The sequence below is a fragment of the Cantharellus anzutake genome (assembly GCF_015039405.1).
Source record: "Cantharellus anzutake strain C23 chromosome Unknown EI90scaffold_21, whole genome shotgun sequence".
Classification (NCBI taxonomy): Eukaryota; Fungi; Basidiomycota; class Agaricomycetes; order Cantharellales; family Hydnaceae; genus Cantharellus; species Cantharellus anzutake.
This window is the reverse complement of record NW_024066971.1, coordinates 110,388-130,327: the sequence shown is the minus strand read 5'-3', so window position 1 is coordinate 130,327 and position 19,940 is coordinate 110,388. Positions and strand designations below refer to the sequence as shown.

The following is a 19,940-nucleotide window of genomic DNA, read 5'->3' as shown; positions in this document are numbered from 1 at the left end:
ACAACACTATTGGAGTGTTAGATGGGAGGTGTTGGCAGCAAACTCGCACAGCGTCGATTGGAAATGTGATCTTATGCGGCGGAGGCTGGTAACCTGCCTAGCTTACAAATGTCCGGTCAGATTCTCACGTGGGCCAGTTTCATTCCAGTTTAATATCCTATTTCACGGGACTAATCGGGGCCGGGCACGTGCGACCTGGAGCAGTCCGTCTCGTTCTGCACTGCCGCAGTGCTGATGGATCGTGATGGGTGACCAACTGCCCGGGTCCTAACTTGCCTCTAGCATGGCTGAGGTTAAGTTGCTGAGGAAGGGGGAGGTTTGCTCCTTTCCCCCACCTGCTCGCTTGCCTTCGCGCTTGTGCTCGGAGTTACTGGTATGTTTCCCCCAGTGCAGCAGGGCTTGTAACTCACGCTCGCTTGCCAGTACCCCCTCTGGTTATTGCGTAGTAATTGCTTTTCCGCTTCCTTCTTACTGTTCTCTGTAAGCATATCTTTCTCCCTTGTTTTCGTTATCGTGACTGCTTGCTGTCAGCTCTTGCTCCAACCTCGCTTGCGCTGCTCTCTCTTCTGCCTACCCTCCACCTTCCCCAACTCCACCTTTGTGACTGGTACTATTATCTCGTTATCATCTTATTGTACCGGCTCGCCCTTGGCCGTTGTATTTCTTTTTCTTTTCTTGCAATCCCATTTTGCGCTGGCCCGTGTCCACTAAGTTGGTCGGAACCGATTAGCCGGGTATGATGATGAAGCACGGGTATAATATTATGTAATGCAATACAATACAAGGGCTTCGGCCAACTCCGCTACAATACAGTCAAGGACCTGATCAACAAGTCATTTAAATTTAATGGAGGCATGAGATTAAATATGACTTGTGTGCGCCGGCCTCAGTGCCTCAGTTTTCTTCTGGGTATCCGCCGTGCCCCCTTGCTAGGTCAAGTCCTCGTCTGTACGCAATTTTCATTGCTTTATGCCTTTAGACTGTTCATCCGCGATGTTCAGTTTTTCTCAGTTGTCTGGTATGCAATTGTGTCCATGTTTCTGATACTCTGCTGCTTGATCGGTACGTCGGTGGATTTTCTTTCTCTTTACACACGTCCGCTGTACGCTTCGGCCTCCATGCCTTCTTTCCTTTATGCGCGCCCGCTGAGCGCTTTGGCCTCCGTGCCTTCTCTTCTGCCTCCGCGGTATGCTTTGGCTTCTCAGCCACCACCTCTCGCGTCCGCTGCATGCTGTTGTTCTACAGTCTTTTACCTCCTCTTGCGTCTGCGCACGCTGGAGTTTATTTCCTTTTTCTATGACTCTGACGTATTTTTCTGACTAATTCTCTTATTAGTTCTGGTTAGGGTGGTTGGTTGGTGTTGAATATTCGGTCTTGCATTGGATAAGGCAGTTAGCCTTGGTTACCCTTTGCAAGTTGGATCCCGGATGTTTACGGTGTCTTTCATTTTTCAGCTCATGCCTTGTTTCTTGTAACTTCACTTCTTCTCTTTTGTTGGCACTTCTTGCTGCTACTCTCTGTCTGTCTTCATCGTTATATCTATCGAATCAGCCTATTCTCTCGTCCTTCGTCCAAACAAAGAAGGTTTATGCCTGACGGGGAGGAAGAGTCGATTTTACCCCAGGTTACGGCAGGAGGAACGAGCGGAACTTCTGAGACACTGGGAACGAGTTCGTCCTCAGTAAAGGCGTCAACAGGAATCGAGAGGAGAAATCCACCCAAGTCCGACTTTGATAAGGGCCCGAAGGACATCCTTGAGGACATCGTGCGAGACGCAGAATCCACTGGGGACTACAATCACGCGAGAAAGGAGGCCCTTGACCTTATTGAAGTTTACGATTTACAAAAGCATCGCGAGCATATTTTCTCATTGATTGACAGGTTTGAGCAAGGGAAAGGAGATACTACCGTAGTTACCCTTGAATCAAAAGGTAAAGGTAGTGACCCACAAGAACGTCGAAAGCGACAACGAGAATCAAGCGACGAAGAAGATGGATGGAGTCGGAGAGCAAAACGAGTCAAAGGAATCCTCAGGGATGCTGACAAGCGAGAAAGCGACTCAGAGGAAACCCATTCAAGAGGAAGTAGCTCGAGCAGTGATGGGAAGAAACACGTTAGTTTTGCGGGATCGAGTAGGGGAACAAAGCACGAGCACTTTAAAAACATATGCCTTGCCACCAAGACGAATATTGTTCGGAAATATTACTTGGAGAGGCAGAAGAGAGCACTCAGAGACCTCAAAGGCGAGTTGCATAAGCCCCCTCTACCCGACTCACTCTGGGAAGCAGTTCTCCTCAACAAATTCGTGGATTTCAACAAACTCTATGCCATCGAGTTGGGGCAGGCCTTGGATGAAGAGGTGGTCCATGAATCCAGTCGCTTCAAATTCATCTTTAATCAAGTTGAAGTGAAAGGAACAATCTGAGGAGAAGCTACCTGGACAAGGGCCTTTGAAGCCTACTCCGAAGCAGTACTCTTCATATACCCACACAGGAAGGGAGAACTTGAGGGGTACAAGCGTTACATGCGACGACTCTTTACCTCGGCAGGATTCTATAAGGAGCGCGGAGTCATTGAGTTCGATGTCAGGTTCCGAAAAGATCTCGCAGCAGATGCTAGACTTACCTTTGATGACGTCGAAACTAACCACCCATTCCTCTTCGGCTCTTTTGCAGGGAGCAGTGGATCACAACGACCTAACCCTAGTGGGAGAGGGAGGTTTGATTCAGAGATCTGTCGACGCTTCAATGCGGGAACCCCTCATACCAACTGCCGATACAAGCACGTATGTGACCAGTGCCAAGGAGAACATCGGCGTATCAACTGTCAACAAAAGGAAGGGAAGAAGTCTGGAAAGGATCAGTGATTGGAGAAGATCGATCAGAGAGCCACGCTATCTGCGAGGATTTGTGTGGGGCAACGAAAAATCGGGCACACCTTCGGTAACGTCTACTGTCTTCAGAGAACCTTTACCCATAACCCCGAATACCGACTATGACCATGAGTTGGTTACCGAAACTGTCGCCCATAATGCTCATCTCTTTAAAATAGTGACACCTATCCGTTCTGATAAGCTTGAGGAACTCTTGATCAATCACCCTAATCGAGCCCTGGTGGAGTCTGTGCTGAAAGGTTTTTGCGAGGGTTCCTGGCCGGGAGCGCACCCCGAACGTTTGGTCTCACTTCGAGAAGGTTATGATAATCGCTGAGGGAAGGATGAGATGGATGAGGAGAAGCGGGAATTCTTGAAGTCGCAGCGAGATGTGGAGATTTCTTTGGACCGATATTCTATTGCCTTTGGGCCGACCTTACTCCCCGGAATGGTGTCGCAACCGTGCTTCGCAGTCCCGAAGTCCGGGTCATCGAAATTCCGTTTAGTCAACGATCATACGGCTGGAGACTCATCCTTGAATGCGGCAATACCTCCGGAGGAAGGGTCGTTCAAGCTAGACAATTTACATGATTTAGGGAACCTCCTACTTTCTTTTTTGGAAAAGCATGGTCGTTCACCCGCTTGGCTCTTTAAAACTGATGCGAGTTCAGCCTTCAGATTGCTTCCTTGTCACCCGAGATGGCAGGCTCGACAAGCGACGATGATTGATGGTCAATACCACATTGATCGTTGTTGCGTCTTCGGGAACCGGGCTTCAGGTGCGATCTGGAGTACTTTTTATGCGTTGGTCCTATGGATTGGCATCAAAGAAAGAAACTTACCTGGACTCTTGCATTATGTGGACGACGTGTTTTCTTTTGAGCCCTGTGAGGATTTGGAACTTTATGTTCCGTATGGTTCAACCTACCCGCACAAACAAGTGGAATTACTCAGGTTATTTGATGAGGTAGGAATCCCACACGAAAAGAAAAAGCAAGAATTTGGCCAGCAACTCACGATAATTGGTCTCCGAGTGTGCCTTGATACGTTAACAATCGTCATGCCGAACGAAAAAAGAGAGAACTTGATTGTTGAAATCAAAACCTTTCTTGAACATTCTTCCCGCCGACATCCTCTTCGAGATTGGCAACGCCTCCTAGGCTACTGCAATTGGGCGCTGAATGCTTATCCACTCTTACGACCAGCACTTCAATCTTCGTATGCCAAAATTCGAGGGAAGAATCTTCCATTAGCGCCAATTCGTTTGAACAAGTCAGTCATACAAGACTTAACTTGGTTCACAGAGCACATCCAGGTTTCGGCGGGTGTTAACTTCTTGCGAGCCAGGACTTGGAAGGAGCACGAGGCAGACTTGACCTTTTTGACAGACATGTCTAATGTAGGATTGGCTTTCTGGTCTCCGGACATCAGGATTGCAATGGTGGCAACAATTTCGGAGTCTAGCTTACGTTTTGGAGACATGCTTTTCAACGAAGCATTGGCGGTTGTCTCGGCAATTGATTGGGCTGCGCAGTTACCGGATAGACCTCGTCGCATTTTACTTTGAACTGATTCGATGAACACGGTCGATATCTTCCATTCACTAGCCGCCGAACCTAATTACGTTCTACTCCTCCTCCATGTGGTTGAAACAATGATGGATTTCGACATTGATGTTCAAGTTATTCATATCCCTGGCTCCGAAAATACCGTCGCAGATGCGTTGTCACGTCACCTTTTCGACTCGGCCCTTATTCACTGTCCAGGGCTGAAAATTTATTCCTTTAGGCCTCCACGGGATATGTTGGGGGTGATATGGGAATGAATGTTTCAGTAAGCGCCAAGGCACGTCAGCCCAAACATGCCCCTTGGACATTGGATCGTTTGCATCGTCAGCGAGCGATTTATTTGTCTAATGCTCTTGACAAGTCAACAAAATCTGCCTATCAATCAGGGATTAATTCATATCTTACCTTCTGCCAAATCCATCATTACGACCCCAAGCCAACTCCTAATATGCTTAGTTTGTTTATCTCTTTTATGGCGAAACAGACAGGACCATCAGGAAAACTGATTTCAATCCGCACGATTACCTCTTACCTGTCAGGCCTTGCTCACCACTTGGAGCCTTGTTATCCTTCGGTTCGAGAGGCCTGCAAGCACCCAATGGTAGTTAACACGTTGCGTGGAGCAGAGCGGACTGACGGCCAGCCAATCGTCCGGAAGTTGCCGATTGAAGATGCGCACTTACTCTTGTTGCTGAAAGAGTTCGGTGCTTCTCAAGACTTTGATGACTGCCTTTTCCTCGCCATTGCTTTTACAGCCTTTCACGGTTTGTTGCAATTAGGTGAATTGGTTGTGCCGGATGACCCCTCAAAACTGGTGTTCAGGAAGTTGGTTCTTCATCGGTCAGTCGACATAGTTGTGCGCGATTCCTTACGCTGCTTCCAATTCCTGTTACCCACTCACAAAGTGGATCGCCGGTTTCATGGTAGTCCTATTTTGATTCAGTCCAGGTCTGGTCCACTTGATCCTGTTCTGATTTTTGAACGTTACCTTCAACTGCGAGATGATGCCTTCTCCTTCTTTCCCCAGCTTTGGGTCCGAGGTGATGGATCCTTACCCTCCCGTTCTTGGTTTTTGCAAAGATTGCGTACTTGTCTTCCGAAAGAATTTGCCGGTCATTCTTTTCGCTCTGGAGGGGCTACCCATCTTGCCGCTCTTGGTTTTTCAGATTCGAGGATTCAAGCTTTAGGTCGTTGGTCTTCTGATGCTTGGCGGATTTATATTCGTAAGAACCCTGTAATTCTTTGTGCCCGTACCCCTGTGGGGTCTTCAATTTTTGATTCCTAGCTCCCTCCTTTTATTTTTCACCACCATCCCTCCCCTCCTCCTTCTTCTTCTACCATGTTACCGGCTCGCTTCAAATCAAGAGGCTTCGACATCTTGTCGGGGCCGTCGCCACGCTATCCGTTGCACCTTCGCCCACGCACAAGTTTAAATTTAATGGAGGCACGAGATTAAATATGACTTGTGTGCGCCAGCCTCAGCGCCTCAGTTTTCTTCTGGGTATCCGCCGTGCCCCCTTGCTAGGTCAAGTCCTCGTCTGTACGCAATTTTCATTGCTTTATGCCTTTAGACTGTTCATCCGCGATGTTCAGTTTTTCTCAGTTGTCTGGTATGCAATTGTGTCCATGTTTCTGATACTCTGCTGCTTGATCGGTACGTCGGTGGATTTTCTTTCTCTTTACACGCGTCCGCTGTACGCTTCGGCCTCCATGCCTTCTTTCCTTTATGCACGCCCGCTGAGCGCTTCGGCCTCCGTGCCTTCTCTTCTGCATCCGCGGTACGCTTTGGCTTCTCAGCCACCACCTCTCGCGTCCGCTGCATGCTGTTGTTCTACAGTCTTTTACCTCCTCTTGCGTCTGCGCACGCTGGAGTTTATTTCCTTTTTCTATGACTCTGACGTATTTTTCTGACTAATTCTCTTATTAGTTCTGGTTAGGGTGGTTGGTTGGTGTTGAATATTCGGTCTTGCATTGGATAAGGCAGTTAGCCTTGGTTACCCTTTGCAAGTTGGATCCCGGATGTTTACGGTGTCTTTCATTTTTCGGCTCATGCCTTGTTTCTTGTAACTTCACTTCTTCTCTTTTGTTGGCGCTTCTTGCTGCTACTCTCTGTCTGTCTTCATCGTTACCCTCCACCTGCCCCATCACCTCCTTTTTTTGGGGGGGGATTTTTGTATCTACCGGCTCGCTTCAAATCAAGAGGCTTCAACATCTTGTCAGGGTCGTCGCCATGCTATCCGTTGCGCCTTCGCCCACGCACAAGTCCTCGTTGAGTGAACCTACAAAACCCCTCTGAGATGAGCGCAAAAAATCACGTGTTTGATGAATTTACACAAATATGAAAATGATGATATCTTTTTTGAATCCGCCAATTACAATGAAGGAAATGAATAGGATGCAAGCGTGAAGACGCACGGGCAGGGGCCCGGGCGCCTTCATAACTGTGGGGCATTTAACGGAAGGGAACAGAAAGTTGTATGCAGTAAGAAAAAAATAGTGGATGAAGGGGGGCGAGGGAATTGTGAGGCCAGTTTAACTGTACATATATATGGTTTGGTTGAGGCCCCCAGCCATGGTGGGTTGGCTTAGTGGCCGGTGCCGGATTCTCTTCAATCCCGTCTCTGGATGGGTCTTGGTTCGAGTCCTGAATGGTGTTTCTTTTTTTTCTCCCTTAGAAAACTTTTAAGATGAAAAACTTCAATTCCAAGGGGTGATCAATGTCATGAAAAATGTACATTGGGCGGCTTTTGACTTCGTGATCAACCCCGGGTCCGTGGCTGAAATTAACACTTTATATATTACTTTTAGGACCGGATCCATGTAAGGTCTACTTGGTCTAGTGGATTATAGCGCTGTTTATGAGCCTGTCTCCCCCCTGCTTGTGCAGGTTCGATTCATTCTTGGTGGATTTTTTTTTGCCACAGTTATTGCACGAGGATGACTTCAATGTATATATAACACCGATAAGCAATGCTACACTAACTGCACTAAACAAACCCTATTCCGAGCACGTTCTACAATACACAAGCGCTGTAATGGTAATTAATAATTTTAGTTTGGTAATTGGGTTGGGTTGGGGAATAACAGGGAGGGGACAATGAGACCGCACGCAATGAATATTTATTACATAATAACGTCACATGTAGGCAATGGTTGTTGGCTGGTTTCTAAATCAATTCCCATCATTTTTTGTTCGGCCATCATCACGTGTATATTTCCTTTTGCGCTCATCTCAGAGGGGTTTTGTAGGTTTTCTTCCTCGTTGGCTCGGAGACAAATGGAGAAGAGAACGGAAGAAGAAAAGAAAACAGCCTCCGATAAATGAATGACACGTGCCAGGAGGTAGGACGTGGGAAATGTAAAGGACTATGAGAAGATCATGGACCTCGACAAATGGGGATGGGTTCTGGCATCGCGAGCCCTCCTAGATGCAGGGGAACGAGACGAATGTCATGCACACAAGAAAATATTAGAATAAAGACTATGTCGCATTAGACTCAGACTCGAATAAGAGTTCTGTATTGTAAATACCTATGTCGCGTTAGTTATCCAAGAGTTATAAGGTAAAATACTGAGAAATAGTTCTCACCTCAGACTCGAATAAGAGTTCTGAGGGAGAAAAGTCTAAGAATTCCTCCCTTATATACGCGACATTCCTGAGTGGCAACGTCGTCGTACAAAGGGAGTTTCAAGTTGAATAAGAAAGGGCAAAACGCCCCCAACGCCTCATAGCGCCCCAGAATAACCGCTACGAATAACCGCCACACAACTTCCCGATGTAAACAAAGTTGGTGTTCTAATAGAAAAAATGTCAACCATAATGCAACCACGCATGACCCAAAACATTCCATCGAAAATAGTCATCATCCAGCCGCGAGCACGTGGCCACATCCGAGCACAGTTCCAACCCCAAAGACCCGCAACACCAATCCGAGTTCTTTACTGCCTCGACCAATTATGCGTGTTCGTTCTCTGGTCACCCCTCTGCTATTTTCAACTCTCTTCTCAATTGCCTCCGCCCAAACCCCATGTATGCCTAACGTTTGTGCTCTGAACGCCCTCGGTTGCTGACTTGCTTTCAGCATATTTTATGATTACCTCTCCAGCACTTAATGACACATGGACCGCCAAGGGTCTCAACGTCGTCAAATGGGTAGTCGGTGTTGACCAAGGCATTAACGCATTCGATATCGAGCTGTTGCGTTTGAGCACAGACGGAATACTCCCAATAGCAAGACAAGGTGAGCTGTAGTCTCTTCCACATATGTGCAGCGCATTAATTCCCCTCCAAGTCCCAACTACTTGGTCTGCGTTGAACATTGATCTTGAGGGTGTACCTACAGGGTTAGCCGTGTGTTATAATCCTCCTTGGCCTCCTCTAACCATCGTTCCTAAGGGATGATTATTTCGCAGTGTTCCTGAATTATGACAGCAGTACTGTGTACTCTGTGTCACCTCGGTTTCAGATCAAGGACAATGCTGGTTCAACAAGCAATGCTGCGGCTGGGCCCACTGTCACAGTGAGCGGGAGCCCTGGTCCAACCAAGGCATTTGCACAGACGTTTGCACCATCAATGGCACGAATGACCCGACAACCTCTTCCGTGGCTTGGCGTCACCCTTTCTCTACTGATTGCGTTTTTGTTTGGTTTTGAGGTAGTTCACTAGTGCCAGGTTGATAGCTAATCTACGACTATACATACTCTTTTGTATGCGTTTGCAATCTTCCGACTCAGAATCTGTATCTCCGACACCCACAGGCGACAGTGTACGCTCAGGCAAGTTTGCTGAATAGTTTTGGTGCGAGGCAATTCTACGTCAACGTGATCAACAGTCCGATGTCACCCAAGGGGGACGAGGGAAACTTACGTCCACACAGTGCATGAGACTGAGGGTAGTGAAAGGATTGAGCGATTGAATGAATGAACGTATGAGTATCTGCAAGGTTTCCGCGGTGCAATCGTCACTCACTGGACTAAATTAATGCTAATATTGAGTGTGTAAGGGTGTATTACTTTAAGGGATACTTACAAAGCTCTTCGACACAGTCTTCGTGAGGTTGTCCTTGCCCAGATGTGACTCTTTCTGTGCAGTGGGCAAAGTGGTGATTCAGAGGTGCGCAGGCTGAAGTCTCGGCGCATTCTTCACGGATTTGAGGAGCAGGCTAAATACGGAATGAGACTAGGGCTGTCAAAGGGCTGGACGGCGAACGAACATCCTCTGGTTCTGCATCTTCCTCCGTGTTCTCTGCAGACACTTCCTTAGCGTCAGCTGTAACCTCAGTCTCTTTGACAGTATCTTCTAGTGGGGGAGCATCGTTATGAATGGTCCCTGAAGCAAAAATGGAGCCAACAAAGGTGGACATGGTCAAGGATGCTAAAGATGCTATTTGGTGAGAACGAGGCCGGCAACAAACGTCCTCGTGATTCATTCCAATCTAACCATAGCATTGCCATGAGAAATTCGGCCGTCAACTTGCTGGCGCTCAAAACCACTACGAGTCGCGAAGCATTGCGCCGGATCTCCTCTCGAACAGGAACCCCTATTTCTTCCTTATTGGCCTCATTCATTGTTCTTCACGAGATCACTGCAATTGTCCCGTTCGTCGGGGCATTCTACACTTTTCGCCAGTTCAGCGTGGGGGAGGTGGCTCTCGACAAGATTGTACAGCTTTCTCAGAGAGCTAATCCAGAGCGATCTTGGGGTCATACAGTACATGGGTGGATCAAGGACGGCGAGGAGCTGGTGGGACGAGTGGGGGCTCGGTACGGGATTTGGGCACCAGAATCGAGCGCTTCTCTGCATCCTCGCGAAGACGGCGGCCCTATCATTCGGGGGGTTGCAGCCGATGCAGTCCTCGCCTATGTAGCAACAAAAGTGAATGGTCTGCTTGCAGTTCTGTTTCGTGGACGCTTACTTTTCACAGGCTATTCTTCCGTTGCGGATAGGATTGTCATTATACCTTTCACCCTCCTTCTCTAGACATATTATTCAACCCTTGCAATCCGCGCTCTGGAGGGCAATACGGTAGGATCTGCCAGTCACCCGAAACCAATGTTGCCAGTACGTACGGCCACTGGGTTTGAAATAAACACCTTTTATTTTGCAAGAATGATACTGACAATCGACGCGAGGAATTAGCAATCCGATGGATGGCTCGGACTTCTTATTTAGACCTGGTCTGCTCATCATACCATCCTTAGGGGTTGTAGTGTACCGATGTAGTGTTGGCATGGTCAGTATTATGACATAAATATAATGGGGACAACAACATCATTTGGAGGGTTGTGGGAGCCATGTACATGTAGAGGTGTGTGGAGGCGATCATAAGATGGATCATCGACTTTCCGCGGCAGGGAGGTTCCCAATTCGAGTCAAATAATATTGACTCGATGCAAAAATCAAGTCAAATCCTTGTGAAATGAGATCTCATACTATGCTGTGGCAAATTATCATAAGATTTCCAAATCCCCGTCGCGGCCCAACATATCCTGAAGACGCCGACTAAGCAACTGCATATACAATTTTCTTGCCTCGCCAATTTCAGCACCTAACAGGTAACTGTACTGTGTGGGCCACATCAGCATGTTGCACATAAATTTTCAGGACTTTCCTTACTGGAATGTTGTTCAGGATGGTTAAGGCCGCCGCGAGCGCCTTGGCTAGCGTGCCCCCAGCCCGAGCATCGCTGGGACGCAGAGTATCCCTGGCAGACAGCACTGCATTGGGCCCCTCCCTCACATCCGAAGGAGTGGATGTGATGTTCCTCCACATTACCCACAGCAGGATCTCCACGGAGGCTTATGTAGATGAACTTCAGTTCAACGAAGCAAGGCCCACAGATTGAGAAACAAACCGAGGTACTCCAAGAAGGATTGCCCACATGTTTGCCAAGCGTGGTGTAGTTCAGCCCAAGCGGATTGTCTGAGTTGAAAGACATCGAGGGCATCAGAGGACATTTGCCCGCATTGTTGAAGAATCTACGGTGTAGTGTGAGAGAAGCAAATACACTAGATAGAGGAACTAGCCTCGAGAGCCTCAGATGGAGCCATACGATCAATGGATTGCAATTTCAGGTCGATGTCCTGCATCTGTCTTTGTGACCGGTCAAGCTGTTGTGTAAGAAACGACAGCGCAGATAAGACATCGATCAGCGTGAGCGCTGTGTGAATAAGGTGTGAGACAAATTCCTAACGTAGGGAGCTCAAAATAAAGGCGCACAAAAGCCCTCTCGAAAAATGGGTCCTGTCATATGATCGAAGTGTTAACAAGCAGTGGATTGGGCAATTTGTGGAGAAATTACCGAGCGTGTCTTGCGCGTAAATAACGTAGAGCGACAGCCAACGATGAAGTCGGAGTGTGGCATTGCGAATTCTCTGACTGAAGAGAGTACCCTCTTCCCCAAAACCTGATAATTTCGTTGGAAAATAGACTATTGTTAACGGACCAAGGCACATACCAACAGCACTTTGAGTAAGGCCTGTTCGTTCACCAGCACTCGGCACAGCGATTGCTGGATCCCATTTGGCCAAGTTTAAGCAGTCGCGAGCGAGCGATACGATTGTTACATGAATGGGTTTTAAGGCGTTAATGTCCCACTGAGATCCGTTCTTCAGGGCAGCCTAAGATGTTGCACGAGGTAGGTACTTACCAAGCCTGACAGGGATGTCTGAGAGTTCAACAGGGCTGCAAGGGTAACAACAAGGTGACGTTGGCTGAAATCACCAAGAGTCCACGGTTCACGAAACGACGATAACAAAGCCAGGATTACTTCCCGGTGAGATACAAAATAACTTGTCGCCTGAAACCTCCATCAGCAGGGAATTCGACGCCATGCGTAGGATCACCATACCTGCTTGATGAGAGACGGCGTTGGAGGCAACGACGTCAGGCAGCTGACCGCCAAGCGCAGCATGGGCTCCAGTATTTGGCGATGTCGGTCCGCAGTGGAGGGAAGAAAGGTATTGTGAGCTACAAATGTGTGCGTGAGATCGGCTCGCGGAAAATTAGTGCTTAACTCCTAACCCTCCATTTCCCCTCCATGAACAGCCATCGCATGAACGAAATCGCACTGACTTAAACAATTGTAGAGTCGGGCCTCAACAAGTTTAGCAGCCCCAAATGTTGTCTGAGCGACTCGAATGAGCAGGGACATCTTTGCCTCGTAAACATATAATGCGTTGAGGGAGCCTGGTTGGTGTGAATCATTCAAATGAAGGTAACTTCATTGAAAGCACTCACTGGCGTTGGGTATGAGTGAATGCTGGAGTTCCGTACTTCCATTTAGGAGAGATTGCAAAAAATTCGAGATATGCCCGTCTTTTGCCAACGCGGCTTCTATCTGCTGGGACTGGGCTCTCTGGGACAGTCGAACCAAGACCTCTAACAAGGCAAATGCCATAGCCTTCCACACTTCACTCCCATCAGTTGCGTCGCGGCATGCACACTGAAGTAATCGATCCACCATATTGATAACGATGGATAGGCACCCATTGAGGAAATCAGACACCAGAAGGCTATGGCTGCTCCGTACGTCCGGACCAAATTGCCTAGAACAGAGACTTTCAACGTGGTATCTTTGTTCATGAAGATTCGAGAAGTCCAACGCGAATTGCAAATATTGTATTATGACTGCGTATAAATTCCCCCGTACCACTTCGGATGTTCCTCTGTGGAGCAGGGACAGAAGGACGGACTTGAAGAAGGTGTGCAGGCGATCAATGGGCAATGCAAATAGTTGGCTCTCCCCTTGTAACGAGTGTAACCGCCTTCGAATAAAGGCTCTCAGCTTCGTAAGGACGAGCACCAGGGACGAGGATAGAGCTACCATTGTCGAATCAGGTGTTATTGGCGAATTTAGAGCTACGGAAAGGCTCTGAAAGATATCGTAAAGAAGCTTTTCTGCCCTATCTGAAGGCAAGTGGTCGAAGGCCTTGAGAAGGGTCACATTGAGCAAGCTCGACCACGCCATGTATGCGTGGCACCTTGCATGATCCACCCTCCGGCGATGGTTTTCGATGGCGACCCTCCTTAGGACTGTTCGAGTCTCAGCCCTCACCTGGTCCAGGGAGAGCGGCTGGAGAGACCCCGCCCCGTGTAGTTGGCCCCTGACTTTTGAAACAATCGCGAGTAAAGGCGCAAGATCGTAAACTTGGCATCCCACCTCATCGACACGAAGGCATCGGCTGAAATCACAATTTTCATATAGTGGAATTGGGGACTGGTCGTCAACAAGAGCATCTTCCCATGTCACAGAAATGGATTCCAGAAGACCCAGAATTCGTGAGGAAGACTGATCCAGCCCAAGCTCCCCTTCTAAGAAGTGATCCTCTTCGGCTACACTGGCAGTGTTAAGGAGTATTTCCACTAACTGGGCCGCTCTGCTCTTTTGCCGAGTGTCAGTCAACATGTGAAGTTCCATTGCGGTTGCGTCTAGTATGTGAGCAGTCATGCGTAAGCTGGTTGACATGGCGTCACTTGTTGTTGATACCCGCAACCCATCGACATAATGTGCAATTCCAAGGTTTCCTGAAAATCTGGGAGACGTCCTAATTGGGGTAGCAAGCAGTTGTCGCTGGAAGAAATGCTCCCGAAGCCGCAAGTGACGAACGACAGAGGAAGAGGTATACGGATGCACGCATAACTGATTGATAAGATGGAAGCATTGGTCTGCAAACGAGGGATGAGAGTGAGCAAGCCGAATTACTGCATCATCCTTCGACAGTCCTTGCCCCAAAAGTGTAAGTATAGAGTGAAGTATTCCCGACTCGTCGATGGCACTGATTTGGTCGTCCGTCACCTGACCGGAGTTAGAACTGTTGTCCAAGCCGAGCAGCACATGAGCAATGTTAGGAGATGGACGTGTAGATTTCGTATTGACTATCAGAAGTCGGAGTACTGTGGATCGTATAAGGGCTGATAGCGAATAGGCCGGATCTGGTTCTATCTTGCTCAAGCCGGGGTCGAATTCATCAGCATCGATGGAAGTGTCTTCGGCGTCTACCTCGAGCCAATGCCGAAACCCTTGGATGATTAAGTCAAGTCTCTGTGAGTTCCGCAACGCTGCTGCAAGGGGGTCCAATGTTTGATAAGTCCCAGCCGAGAAAGGCCGGCAATACTGGGAATTGCTCAGAGTGCGCAGAATTTTCAGGGCAAAAAACGGTATTTCACTCTCGGGCAAAGCGACAAACATTGCAATATTCGATGGAATGGAAGGATGCTGAAGCATTGTCAACTCCAGGGAATGGATTGTTGATACAGGAAATCCGACGGATCCAACATTGGGCAAGTCACCAACATCATTCAATATCGGCACCAAGCCTTCAATGAACATAGATTGGATATGGATGACTCGCCAGAGAACGCGTAGCGTGCGAATGGTTGAGCTGGCGACCTCGTTATTTCGCCGCAGTTGGAGATGTGTCCCTTCGAAGTCCTGAGCAACCAAATAAAGCAGATTTTCTTGCATTTTCCCGACAGTAAGAATCCATTTCATGACTGAGAAACCGGGATGGATAACAAGTGTGGCTAGTGTTGTCAGGGCCTTTGCCTTGTGTGCGGGTGTAAGATTGGTCCAGGATGACAGGCCTTCGTCATAAAGAATACTGAGGTCGAATCCTGCCAATGCTTTTTCAAAAACGCCGAGACATGCACTGAACATTTGCCACCGTTCGTTGGGGTCCGCGAAATCACGTTCGAAGGTTTTGAGAAAGACTTTCTCGGCGACGAAGTCGATGTACGGGCGAAGGCCAGGAATACGGTAGCCCGACCCCAATTGGTCGGGAATTGTTTGAAAAACCGTTCCAAAATCTTCCTTCAAAATGACATTCTTTGTTGGGACATGAATAAGAGAATCCAGCAGCTGGATTAAGGCTGTTGTGGCAGGATAGGTCTTTCCAACAGATTCAACTTGTTCCAGCTCTATCACCGCGCCCCCCGCAGCCCTTCCAACTCGAGACACGAGCATGGGGCCCTGGACGCCTTGGCGGACTGGAATAATCTCCATTTTTTCCAACACATTCCACATGTGATTCACAACGTCAATTCCAATCGCGCCAGCGTCAAGGCTGCTAAATGCGGAAAGCGTGTTGAATAAAATAGCTTTCAGTTCAAGTGGTATGGGGTGAGAAGCCAAAGTGAAGAGAGACTGGACGACTCGATAATCATGGTTTTCGTGAAGCGCGATCCTTGCCGTCGCAGAATACCGGGCCACATTCCGTAGCAAATTGAGAAAGGAACCCAACAGCACGATTTCCTCCGGTGGGAATGAAACTTTCGGGGAATCAGACTGGTGAAAACTGGAATGCACGCCTATAGAGTGCCCTGGAAAGATCGCTGTCATGCCGGATGGTGGGATTCGGCCGTGAGACAGCTGATTCTCGTAATGGTGTATGGCCATAAATAATGTGGACCAGGAGCAGGAGTTGGACGAGGAATACGTCTGTGGGGTAGCTGCTGAGTCGTTCCCGCCCGTTGAGAGGAAATTGTAAGCGAAAATGGCACTGGTTGAGCCCCGCGAAAGGGACGCTAACATGTCGTACATAGCGCCAATGGTATTGGCTTGCCGAGATTCGGCAGCCCACTTGAGGAAAGGTGTCAATCTCAGGCCGTCCCTCTCTGTCCAAAACCGGGTTGCGGAATCCGCCGGCATATGGTCATAGATCGCGGCAATAAGGCGAAAAAGAGCTTCTGTGTCTCGTCGGGGTGGATCAGGGGAAGCAGATGCCCCGTAGGGATTGCTGGAGTTAACAGCAGACCTCCCAGTGCGTGCCCAGGACAACCATACATCTTCTTCGTGTTTCCGGATATCGCGCAGTACACGAGACATCCGTGTTATGAGTGCAATGACCAAGCGATCAATGCACTCTACAAAGTACATTCTAAAGTCAGGGTCCAGGACTTCATCTTGTACCTCTCCGTCATTGCCATATTCCGATACGCCAATGACGCGAGAGCCATCGAAAGCGAACGGATCCATCAGGGCCGCATGATTTGCCGGACCCTGGGATCGCAGAACAAACTCCCTAAGGGCTTGAAAAGCGCCGCCACGAATGGCCTCCTTTGCAATGGTACCCACTTCATCCTCGACCACAACGTAATCTCCAAGGAGATTCGGATCCCTGCCTCGAACCTCGAGTACAAACAATGACCATTGAAGCAAGAGGGAAGCTCGAAGGTGAGGAAGCTCCCATGAAGAGGCATTGAGGGCAGTATGGACGTTGACAAACAAAGAGCTGTTAGTATATATGTCGGAGAGGGCCCCATCTTCGTCTGTGGAGGAAGGATTGATGGTAACTAGCACACAGGCAAAAACATAGAAGACAATGCCTTGCGAATAGTCCTTCACACTGGATAGCCACTTGACCAGATATGTCACATCTGTGGGGCCTAGTTGTCCGCACGCAGCGATTAGGTAAAGGACGTGTGCACACAAGGCTCGCTCCTGAATGCTAGCAGCCTTACGGTTAATGCGAATGAAACGAGTTCTTTGGGCTTCCAAAGGTGCAGTATGATAGTTAGGAGATGATTTATTCTACGGGGTAAAAACTTACCCTGGATAACGGGCGGAGAAGACAAATTAACACCTTCTGACTGGAGCGGGCCTCTGGGGCCCTCGGTCGTCGGGATAAGATCATCGATCTCCGCGAGCAGCTTCCTAGCGAGATTAATTTGGCCTTCTTCCACATTCGTACTGAAGGGGGCCAGGATGAGCTGCAGTGCGAGAGCTCGGATGAATTCCACATTGGATAGGTTGGGGATATCGGTGCGTGTCGCTGTTTCGAGAATAAGCTGGAGACAACGTATAGAAGCAATGCGTTCCCTGTGATGCAGCATCACGGCTTTCTCTGCAAGCCCAGAAATTCGACTATTTGGTTGAGTACGTAGCACATGCCCTAAGAGTTCGGCGCAATAAAACTCCGAGCAGTCCAACTGGTCGGCAAGAAAAAGCACTTCTTGCTTGAATTCAACATTAAATACGGATGAGTGACCCTGCATAGAGTATTTGCCTAGGCAGAGCACCAATCAATGGTGGAAATGATACACATCCTCGGAGTGTTCGCTCACCGCTTTCGATCTCGACCTTCTCCTTCGGGCTCCTTGGGAGAGTGACGAGAAGACGTTTTAACAAGTCCTTCGCTTCGTCAAGAATTACCAAAGCAGCATGTTCTGGAACTTCAGAAGACCGAGCAACTAAAGTTTTGAGCTTGGACTCTAAACGCTGAAAACTGTCCATATGGTTCAAAACCGGCGGCGCTTCATAAGTAATATATTCGGCCAACTCCGCCGCACCACTGAACCTTACATTGCATACATATAAAAGGGTGCTGACATCGCCCCTTTCTCGCCTTCCCTATCCCCTGAACTCCTCGTGTCTCTCTCGGTGAGTAAAGACCGACTTGCTGCTTTTTCCCGAACCTACACCCGTGAACCACTGCGGTAGGCATAAGGTGTGAAAGGCCTCTAACGAAGATAGCGCGTGGAGGAGGTGGGGGTGGGGGCTCAGTTGAGTTTTTATCCCACTGCAGATGATGAATTAGAAGTTGGCAGCTTCTGGGAGAATGGCATCGCGTCACTTACCTTATACTCAGGAAATTGATAGAGTTCAATGCGATGTTACCTCGACCGGGAAAACATCCGTTCGTGTTCTTGACGCGTGGATCGCGCACCGCGACTGGCGGTTCGCCTTCGAGGACACCATATTAGCGAATGGCAGGCTTTCTCTCTTTGTCCTTGGAGGTCCTGGCATGCAGTGCAGGGTCCCAAATGACGCGATATGAAGGTTTTAGCTTCACAGACTCATGTGAAGGAGGAGTCGGTTCACGAGTGACGGTGGTAATGAAGAGTTCAGGTGTGCCTTTGCCGCTCTCCTGGCACTTTTGCATTCAAATGTGTATTTTTTCCTGCCTTTTGTGAACCGATCTTAGTCTGGTTTGTGTGTAACTTTCCCTTCTATTTGTAATTTAGATCCTCCAACTTCGTCTTTGGCACTCTCCTAACAGTATGCATTCTTTCATGGTTTATATTTTATGTCTTTAACGATCAGCGGTACATGATTTCGAATAATTTGACCGTGCGCCCAGGAGAGTACATATATAGTCAGCTATCCCCTATCGATGGACACTCAGGCGTTCACTAATCCAGACGTGAGTCTCACCAACGTACATGCCCTTATCCACCGTGTCAAACAAATTCCAGGTTGTGTATCCATTCTCCGTCACCTTGACAGAATGAAGTAAGACCTTCGCTGTCGCGCGGCAGAATGACCCTCCCAATCGCGTCCGATTTTGTTTGCTGCTGACACTCCATGTGGTTTTGGTTTAGCAACGCAGTGTATCCCCCTCCAATCTCGCAGACGGTGTCAGCTCCTCACTCTCAGCAGTGATCAACGTGTGGCGCATCGTGAAAACTTTGTTACTGAAGTTGCCTCTGCAGATGTACGACGCAAATGTCACCGTCGTTTCATATTGTAGTGCTAACGCTGCAATAATACATTAGTTTCGCGACAAAATATGGACTGTTTGCAATCGGTTTCTCTTCTCTCGCTTTCGCGGCACTGGTGTCGAGCCCTGCGCTCCGTTGGTAATCTTGTTTCGATGAAGGTTCGACGTCGCCATCAGTGCCGGGTAACCCGACAAGCCTACGGTCAAAGTTAAACAGCGCAAAAATTAGTTTTACAAAAAATCCACAGCAACACGAGCGAAGCCTGTAGCGTGCAAACTGCTGGGTCGTACAGATGTTGTCAGCGTAACATGGAATGCGTAGCACAACACCCTCCGGTGCTCACGGATGTCTACTGAGTGAAAGAGGCTATAACACCTCACGCAGCTCAGGCATCTCGTTTGATTTAGTGCCACCAATCGGCCCACGGAACAAGCTGCCATGGTCGTTTGGGCGAACTCGTGTCCGGGCACACCGCGAAAATATTCATGGTCGAAAATCGTACTGGCCAGGGGCATTGTGGTTGGGCTGGGAGAATGGATTTACTTCTATTCCTCCTGGCGTGACAGATTAGTTTGAGACGATGGTCTCTTTTTAGCAATCGGCGCACAGTTGGTTGGGGTTTCTCGGTGCAGGCCGACTGAGTGTCATTTTGTGTCACCAGCAGGGCCTCCAGCCTGTGACTGCTTAATATTAGAGGGGTGGGCCTGTTGTGTGTTTGGAGTCTACTGTCAGTACAATGATTATTTAGTGAAGTTGGCATTGAGTTTGCAGTTTACTGCTCAGAGTGAACGTCCGTCATAACGGCTGTTGCCGATCTTCTGCAAAAAGACCTCGCAGAGATTGACCCATGTGGACTTGCCGATGACCAGCTGAGGGATGCATACCACCTGCGAACCAGAACACCACCCGATGGTTTGATCACTTAGCGGACGATGCGGAGGTGGCATAGAGAGTTTTGATGTGAAGATTCGTCAGTGACATTTCCTCTGCCAAAAGGAAGTGAACCAATAAGTCGCACTCAGGATGATTCACATGAAATAAGTTGTGTGCGTTCCGATT

General features: G+C 48.6%; 8 protein-coding genes across 8 annotated transcripts; 5 read left to right on the top strand and 3 right to left on the bottom strand.

The window, feature by feature from the left end:
- Nucleotides 1–231: 231 nt before the first annotated feature.
- On the top strand, nucleotides 232–808 carry EI90DRAFT_3055647 (uncharacterized protein). The gene is made up of 3 exons (XM_039060164.1): nucleotides 232–370; nucleotides 421–480; nucleotides 532–808. The coding sequence occupies exons 1-3, from the start codon at nucleotides 284–286 to the stop codon at nucleotides 709–711; spliced, it is 327 nt and encodes a 108-aa protein (XP_038916407.1). The 5' UTR covers nucleotides 232–283; the 3' UTR covers nucleotides 712–808.
- Nucleotides 809–856: 48 nt separating this feature from the next.
- On the top strand, nucleotides 857–1,435 carry EI90DRAFT_3055646 (uncharacterized protein). Its single transcript, XM_039060163.1, has one exon. It carries the CDS (start codon nucleotides 867–869, stop codon nucleotides 1,317–1,319), a length of 453 nt encoding a protein of 150 aa, XP_038916406.1. The 5' UTR covers nucleotides 857–866; the 3' UTR covers nucleotides 1,320–1,435.
- A 4,452-nt stretch (nucleotides 1,436–5,887) lies between these two features.
- On the top strand, nucleotides 5,888–6,467 carry EI90DRAFT_3055639 (uncharacterized protein). Its single transcript, XM_039060162.1, has one exon. It carries the CDS (start codon nucleotides 5,899–5,901, stop codon nucleotides 6,349–6,351), a length of 453 nt encoding a protein of 150 aa, XP_038916405.1. The 5' UTR covers nucleotides 5,888–5,898; the 3' UTR covers nucleotides 6,352–6,467.
- A 1,602-nt stretch (nucleotides 6,468–8,069) lies between these two features.
- EI90DRAFT_3055632 (uncharacterized protein) lies at nucleotides 8,070–8,325 on the bottom strand (the record flags this gene model as incomplete). The annotated part of the gene is made up of 1 exon (XM_039060161.1): nucleotides 8,070–8,325. A coding segment is annotated over exon 1 (222 nt), but the record flags the coding sequence as incomplete, so codon positions are not given.
- Nucleotides 8,270–9,244, top strand: EI90DRAFT_3055631 (uncharacterized protein). Its single transcript, XM_039060160.1, has 4 exons — nucleotides 8,270–8,470; nucleotides 8,523–8,681; nucleotides 8,733–8,784; nucleotides 8,837–9,244. The coding sequence occupies exons 1-4, from the start codon at nucleotides 8,398–8,400 to the stop codon at nucleotides 9,105–9,107; spliced, it is 555 nt and encodes a 184-aa protein (XP_038916403.1). The 5' UTR covers nucleotides 8,270–8,397; the 3' UTR covers nucleotides 9,108–9,244.
- EI90DRAFT_3122944 (uncharacterized protein) lies at nucleotides 9,214–9,804 on the bottom strand (the record flags this gene model as incomplete). Its single annotated transcript, XM_039063549.1, has 4 exons — nucleotides 9,214–9,252; nucleotides 9,309–9,409; nucleotides 9,471–9,603; nucleotides 9,655–9,804. 4 exons carry the CDS (start codon nucleotides 9,802–9,804, stop codon nucleotides 9,214–9,216), a joined length of 423 nt encoding a protein of 140 aa, XP_038916402.1.
- Nucleotides 9,805–9,861: 57 nt separating this feature from the next.
- On the top strand, nucleotides 9,862–10,881 carry EI90DRAFT_3055628 (uncharacterized protein). The gene is made up of 2 exons (XM_039060159.1): nucleotides 9,862–10,316; nucleotides 10,366–10,881. Exons 1-2 carry the CDS (start codon nucleotides 9,894–9,896, stop codon nucleotides 10,468–10,470), a joined length of 528 nt encoding a protein of 175 aa, XP_038916401.1. The 5' UTR covers nucleotides 9,862–9,893; the 3' UTR covers nucleotides 10,471–10,881.
- Nucleotides 10,662–17,701, bottom strand: EI90DRAFT_3055626 (nucleoporin Nup186/Nup192/Nup205). Its single transcript, XM_039060158.1, has 13 exons — nucleotides 17,505–17,701; nucleotides 16,991–17,446; nucleotides 12,681–16,931; nucleotides 12,465–12,629; nucleotides 12,292–12,410; nucleotides 12,091–12,240; nucleotides 11,899–12,037; nucleotides 11,743–11,847; nucleotides 11,661–11,684; nucleotides 11,468–11,601; nucleotides 11,296–11,419; nucleotides 11,058–11,239; nucleotides 10,662–11,005 (listed from the first exon to the last, which is right to left on the bottom strand). The coding sequence occupies exons 1-13, from the start codon at nucleotides 17,671–17,673 to the stop codon at nucleotides 10,892–10,894; spliced, it is 6,132 nt and encodes a 2,043-aa protein (XP_038916400.1). The 5' UTR covers nucleotides 17,674–17,701; the 3' UTR covers nucleotides 10,662–10,891.
- Between the last annotated feature and the right edge of the window lie 2,239 nt (nucleotides 17,702–19,940).